The 7,658-nt window shown below is 29.1% G+C and overlaps 1 protein-coding gene across 1 annotated transcript; it reads left to right on the top strand.

The window, feature by feature from the left end:
* Positions 1-5,847: 5,847 nt before the first annotated feature.
* On the top strand, positions 5,848-7,574 carry LOC127254988 (transcription factor bHLH87). The gene is made up of 3 exons (XM_051280388.1): positions 5,848-6,034; positions 6,152-6,241; positions 6,341-7,574. The coding sequence occupies exon 3, from the start codon at positions 6,349-6,351 to the stop codon at positions 7,453-7,455; it is 1,107 nt and encodes a 368-aa protein (XP_051136345.1). The 5' UTR covers positions 5,848-6,034; positions 6,152-6,241; positions 6,341-6,348; the 3' UTR covers positions 7,456-7,574.
* The last annotated feature ends 84 nt before the right edge of the window (positions 7,575-7,658 follow it).

Below are 7,658 nucleotides of genomic sequence, written 5' to 3'. Positions count from 1 at the left end.
AAGATGATGTTGCAAAATGTCTATTTATAGAGGCGTAACCGTGAGATGATTATTTAGTTTAGTAAAGTGGATTTATATAAATAAAAATAAAAATTCTCAAAAAAATATACTCTCTCCGTCGTTCAAATCTATACTCACTTTCCCTATTAGGTTGTCATCGAAAACTATTCTCGTTTCCCTTTTAAGTAAAAAAATTATTAATTTTTGTATTTTTTTTACTATAAAAAGAAAAAACTAACAATTATTACTCACTTTTATTAATTTCCGTGTCCCGTCAAATGAGCACAAATTTGCGTGACGGAGGGAGTATCGTTTATAATAAAACTTTTAAGACATTATTCCTGAAAATAAAAATATAAAATCACCCAAATCCATCAACATGGAAGTCTTCTGTTATTTCCACAACTAAAATTATTATTACAATTATTACTATATAGTCTATATATACATATGTATAATATATATATATATATATATCTTATCCGATGAAATTATTTTTCAAAATTCTTACAAGTGGGTTTATTTTTAAGTGCCCAATTGGTCGTAAGTCAGCATAGAACCATAGACAAATCTGCAACAATTTTCTTACTCTACTTTTTTTTTTTTTTTTTTTGTTTAAAGAAAAATAAAATCTCGACAGTTGAAATTTATATAAATGCATTTTTATATAAGTATATGCATTTTTGTATATTAATATGAAATCGGGATAACAATACGTCTAATTAAGTAAATACTATATCGGATCAAAAAAATTGATTATGACTTAGTTGGGTTTATTTGGTTTTAATTTGAAATCCATGTTTTTTTTGAGTTTTTTTTTTTTTTTAAAAAGAAATTATATTTTATCAGATAAAATAGTATATTAATTTTTACTAGGAACATGTAGACTGAATATTGTTGATTTGTGTTTTAAAAACATTTCAAACACACCCCTAAAACATAAATATTTCCATAAATTTTAGAAATAATATTGAATAGATAAATTAGATTTCAAATTATTAGTCTCATAGTTTTTTTTTTTTTAAAATATATCTCGTATAGCATGCATATATATAAATATATAATTTATTAATTTAGATCCAAATCGAGTTTAACATTAAATTTAGAATACTCCCTTCGTCTAATTGGAAGGGTGACATTTGTTTTTTCACATGGATTTTTAAATATTAGTATTATATTGGATTGTAGTAAAAGAGATAAAAATACTCCTATTAGTATGGTATAATATAAAAGTAACGACATTTGTGTAATATAATGTAAGTTGAAATAGTATTTATTATGTTATGTAGGTAGTACAATTACTAAATTAGAAAATATTAATCTTGTTTTGGGATGGAGGAAAATAGAAAATGGTAACTTTTCAATGGACAGAGGAAATATATTTTTTTATCTTTTTTTTTAATCCAATCAAATATCTGAATAATTTATCTAACTCAACTATATAAGCCAATATTTCTGATTTTGATTTGAAATGTTAAAAGAACAAAATTCATAGAATGCATTTGATTTGAATTTCAAATTAAGATCGATATTATTTACTTCCGTATAGTTTTAAATATATATTATTTTTATTTCAAAAAATATTAAATTAAAATATTATTTAAGTAAGAAATTAAATAAGAAATGTAAAATTTAAATCAAAACCATGTTTGTTATGTCATTTTAATTTGTTTTACTAAATTGTATATGTTTTTTTTAAAAAATAAATCTGTTAAACTTATTCACCTCATTCATTCTGTATGTATCCATTTATTTTGTTATATATATATATATTAAAAAGTATTAATATTTTATGTGTAATATAATATATATTGACACAAAAACGTTGTTGAACGTACAATTAATATAATGTAAAATAAGATAGTTGTATAATAATAACTTTTGGTGAAATGTAAAAAAATTTTATTGTTACATTGAAATTGTATTATTAAATTAGAAATATATTAATTACGTACAATTTATGGCTAGATGAAGATCAAATAGTTCAAACATACTATAGGGTAATTAAACGTTGCTAAATAAAAATGCCATGGAGTTGGGAACCCATTCAATGAGCTGTATTAATGGGATGCATGTGGCTAACCCACCCCACCCTATCCCCCCCACCCCACCCCACCCTCCCCCCCCCTGATACAGAGTAGACAGATAGAGAGGTCTCCCTTTGTGTGCGTGCGTGTGTAGTGTACAAAGAATAAATTCATTTTATTTAATAACACACACATCTAATTAATATATATATATATATAATACTTTATCCGTTCCGCCAGAGATCACTCCATTTCCTTTTCGGTATGTTTCACAAAAATGATCCATTTCTATTTTTGGCAAGTTTATCAATTTTAAACATACTTAACAAATATAAATCAATTTAATTAAATTTCTAACATAGTGTTCACTCAAAACTCCTTTATTTCTATATATCTTATCAATTAATAAATATTTTTATCTACCTTTAAAATTCCTCATTTTTTATAAAACTAATTTATGATAATGATAAATAAATAAATATATATTTTTTTATTCATTTGTATTATATAATATTTTATTGTCTACAAAATGATATCTATATTGCATATATTTTATTGAGATATAATTGTCAAAATATTTAAAATACCAACAACACTACACATATAAAAAATAATAAAATATTATTTTAACTTATTATTAATAACTTAATAACATATACTACATAAAATACTGTGTCTTTAACAAAAAAGCTCCATCTTCGGCCGGAGTGCAGAAATATAAGAATAATTTGAATTAAAAATAGGGAAACAATAATGAAATGGAGATTGTGATTGTGAAGAGACAAAGTCCTAGGAGAGCCTGATCACACAATAATTATATATATTATTTTCCAAAATATGCAAATCATAGCAAAATTATAATATGTATATAAGTTGAGATCTCTGAAGAATACTACTTTTCTCCGTCCCAAATACCCTACAATATTTCTTTTTTGGTATATCCCAAACATCCTTCAATATTTTTAAAATAGAAAATAATTAATTATATTTAATCTCTACCCTACACTTTATCCACTCACATCATCCAAATAAAAAAAATAAGAATATATATTTCTCTCAATCACATCATTTAATTTCTAAATTATCATTATTTAATACTACCCACCTAAAAACCCGTGCCAACAGCAAATATTGAATCGTATTTGAGACGAATGAAGTATTTTATTTTATTTTATTTTAAAAATTGCATGATAATGACGCAGAAATTACAAATTGCAAAGTCAAGAAGACAGACAGCTATGAATGGTGAAGGCCCATTATGTCTTATTTCTAGATTACACAACTAGTTTTCAGTGCACACTTATGCTCATTATGATTATGACCCCAAATATACATATTTTTAATTTAAAATAATAATATAAATATTATTTAAAAAATCAATCAAATCATATAAAATTGATTGACTATGTAAAACACTGTTTTAATTACTAAATTGTGGGATTATGATGTCAAAAGTATTTCAAACTATATAAGAAATTAATATCCTTACAAAAATATGCTATATATATGCTAGGGTTCTTTAATTTAGTTGTGTTTTCACAATACAATGTTACAAATTCTTTTGAAATATTATTACATTATATATTTATGTCTATTAGTATATTATAGTACAATAAAATTTATTTTATTTGGATGTGTTGGATCGAACATAATAGTTTAAAAATTAAATCAATCAAAATTTTACTATAGACAAATGAAGTAAAATTTGCAGAATAAGTCAATTGAAGAGACCAAAGAGTAATTTTATTAATTCTACACTTGAATTTCATTTATTTATATCCGATGTTGAGTTATAATATGAATATATAAGTAAATTTTTATCATGATTGAATAATTATTCTATAACTGTTCAACATATTTCGACTATATATGAACCAAATTAATTTTTTTTTTTTTTATACATGAATAATAAGTAAATTGATAATATAGATGAACCATAAATCCAAGGGTGTGTTTTTGTTTGTGAGTTTTAAGTTTTTAATTGTAACAGTTGATTTTTTTACAGAATAATAAATTTTGGGTTGAGATTTTTTTTTTTTTTTTTTTTTACAAAAGAATAAATTTTGGGTTGATTTTTTTACAGAAAAAAAAAAAAAAAGAAAGAAAGAAAGAAAAGAGACATATCAAATGTTTCTAAACAAAAAGTATGTCTGATACTCCATTCGTCCCACATACCATGTCCACGTTGTCATTTCTGTTCGTTTCACATATCATGTCACTTTCTTTTTTTTTTGGAAAATGATTAACTTTAATTTCATTTAAAACTTTTTAATTTTTTTTTAAAATTTTAATTAAACTAATTAGTTATCTTAATCTTAATTTATAATTATTTATATTATAGAATAATTATTTTCACTAATATATTATTAATTATCTACTAATTACGCCTCTTCTAAAATACGGTGTAACAGACATGGGACGGAGGTAGTATTTTAAAATTTATATACTAAATGATAAAATATAGGAATAATAAGCAATAGTAGACAAACCATAATTTATTCCATCATCTCACTATCAAAGATTTATCGTCTATTCTTTAGAAATTTAGTTTTAATTATTTACTATACAACTTGATAGAAATATATTATTAGTTTTTTTTATAAAAAAACATTATTATGCAACATTGTGATTTAATCTTCATAAAATTATATTCATTTGTTTCCCACAATTTATTTTTTTACTATTTTCATCTGTCTCATTCATTCATAATATTTATTTTAATTATAATAAAATAACTTTTATATAAATACTAAAATACTTTAATATTTTTATAAAAATATCAAAATTGTCTTACATAAATTAATTATTATTTTTTATTTTATTATTATAAAACAAAAGAATACTATATTGGTTAAAATGAATATATTATTCTTTATAAAATATTATACTCTTTTCATTCATAAGTAAATATTCATTTGCTTTTTCTAAGTAATTTAGAAATATTAGTATTATATTGACATATAGTATGAATAAAGTAAAAATGACTAAAATAACCTTACCAGTACAGTGTGATATAAATGTAATGACATTTGTGTAATATATTGTAAGTTGTAAGGGTATTTGTAATGTTAGGTAAATAGTACAATTACTATATATATATATAAGAAATAGATATTTTATTATGGGATGAACTAAAATAAAAAAATGAATACTTTGTTGTGGGACGGAGGGAGGGAGTATTAAAAAATTAAAACAAAAAACTAATCCAACTCTAACAGAGACAAATAAAATTTACAGTCAAAACCAACAGTGAAAAGGTCAAAAAGTAAAGTAGGAACAAATTACAAAACCAAAGTCTGAGAGAGAGAGAGAGAAAAGTAGAGAGAGACAAAGAGAGGCTATGATTAAACTATGATTAGTGGAAACAAATCCCCACTCTCAAAACACCTCTGAATTACTACTCTTTTATTATTATTTTATTTTTTATTTATGTCCAAAACTTCTCAGAAACTTTACAGAGGCGCATGGCAATGGCGATACCAAAAACTGTCCCAAAGCTCTGACCTTTCCCCACTCCCATTAATTATTCATAAAATAAAAATTAATTAATCTCCATCAAATTAAAAATTTATTAATTTCAATTTTAATATTCACTTCACTTGTTTGTTACTTACAGCCCCACCAAACTGACCACAATCCCTTATCTTTTCAACCCAATTTGCATCTTCTGTCAGCTGTCAAAATCTTTTCTCCGCATATACATACACACATCTGTATCTATACCCATCTCTGTGTGTGTAGAATATAGTACTAGTATTAAAATAGGAACCCTCTTTTAGTTTCATTCTATATAAGCATGCCTTGCACCCAATATTGCACATCTGTTATTATTTCTTGAATATATATATATATATGTATGTATATGTCATAAGGTGATAGAATCAATTCCATTTCAAGAAGAAGAAGAAGAACAAGACTGTATTGTTCGTCATCATCGTCATCATCTCTTCTTGCCTTTGTGTATTTCACTGACTTTTGGTTTTATTTTTGGCCCTTTTTCTTGCAAGGTAATGAAGGCAGTTACATGAATTTCTGCTTTCTGTATCTCGATTTTCGAGATTCGGACAAAATTTCGGCAGCCAAAAATTCTGACGTTTGCTATCCCCTGTTTTTTTTCTTCTTAGGGTTATCGGTTTCGCCATTAAAGAAGGTTTTCTGCTGCTGCAAGTAACTAAGGATTTAGAAACAAAACCCCTCTCTCCGGTTCCTCCACGGTGCGGTTCCCTGCAGTTCCTTCTTCTTCTTAAATTTCCAGGTACTGCACCGAATCTGTTGTTCGATCTTATTGATTGATTGATTGTGTATGATTCCAGGGCGAAAAATGGACGGTCTGGATTGGATCAATCTGCATCAGGAAGGATTCGAAGACTGCCTGAATGTTCTTACCAGGGCAGAAATGACATTTCCAAGATCAGAAGCTCTTACAACGTGGGGGGGAGAAGAAGAAGAAGCCATTTCTTACAATCCAGGGAATGCCCTGATTCTTGATCACGGAATCTCCGGGGGCCTCCTGCAAACAGGCTCCCTCGATTGTCTCTTGTCGGGATCCGACAGCCCCGCCGATGACACCCTGTCGACGTCTCTTGACGATGACGACGGCATTTCCATGATCTTCTCCGACTGCAATGGCCTCTGGAACTTCACCCCCGTCAAACCAGATCCACCCCCGCCGGAAAATGCCTTCCCCGCCGCCGGCGGGGCCAATCCAGGCCTGAATCCTCAATCCAGGCCGCCGGCCACCGTCAAAACCGCCGATCAAAACCCGAATCCCCCGAAAAGAAAAAGATCAGAAACTCTTCCAGGGAGCTTCAACTTCAAGAGGCCAAAACAGGACAAGCAGCAATTCATTACACCATCCTCATCCAACATCAGTTTCCAGCAGGGCGTCGCTGGCGCCGGAAGTTCCTCCGCCTCGTCGGGCGGCAGCGGCGGAAACGACGAGCCGAATGCGGAGGCAATAGCACAAATGAAAGAGATGATCTACCGCGCCGCCGCCTTCCGGCCAATCAATTTCGGCGCCGAGACCGTCGAGAAACCGAAACGGAAAAATGTTCGGATCTCGAACGACCCTCAGACGGTGGCAGCGCGGCAGCGGCGCGAGAGGATCAGCGAGCGGATCCGGGTCCTCCAGAAGCTCGTCCCCGGCGGCACGAAAATGGACACGGCGTCGATGCTCGACGAGGCCGCGAACTACCTGAAGTTCCTCAGGTCACAAGTGAATGCACTCGAAGCTTTAGGACATAAAATTGATCACACTACAGCAGCAGCAGCAGCAGCAGGACTGTCTTCATCTTCATCTTCTTTACATGGAAATCCAAATCTTGGATTCTCTTCACCATTTCTGAACTATGCATTTGCTGCCGCTGCTGCAATGCCTCATCAGTTCTCAATCCAGACTCAGAATCCTGTCACCAAATCCCTCACCTGAGGAGGTGTGAAATATTATTAATTTTCAGATTTAATTTCCCATTAGTGTTTTCATTTAACTTTTTAGGGTTTGTTACCAAAACTTTTTTCTTTGCAATCATACTCATCATCATTAGATCAGTTCAAGATGGCATTTTTACCAAAAGTTTTTCACATAATTATGAAACCATCATTACTACTTTTAATCATGAGTATAATCATGAC

Source organism: Andrographis paniculata, unplaced genomic scaffold (assembly GCF_009805555.1).
Source record: "Andrographis paniculata isolate CXL003 unplaced genomic scaffold, ASM980555v1 Contig52END, whole genome shotgun sequence".
In the NCBI taxonomy this organism is placed as follows: Eukaryota; Viridiplantae; Streptophyta; class Magnoliopsida; order Lamiales; family Acanthaceae; genus Andrographis; species Andrographis paniculata.
The sequence above is the reverse complement of the archived record's forward strand: the minus strand, read 5'-3'. Positions and strand labels throughout refer to the sequence as shown.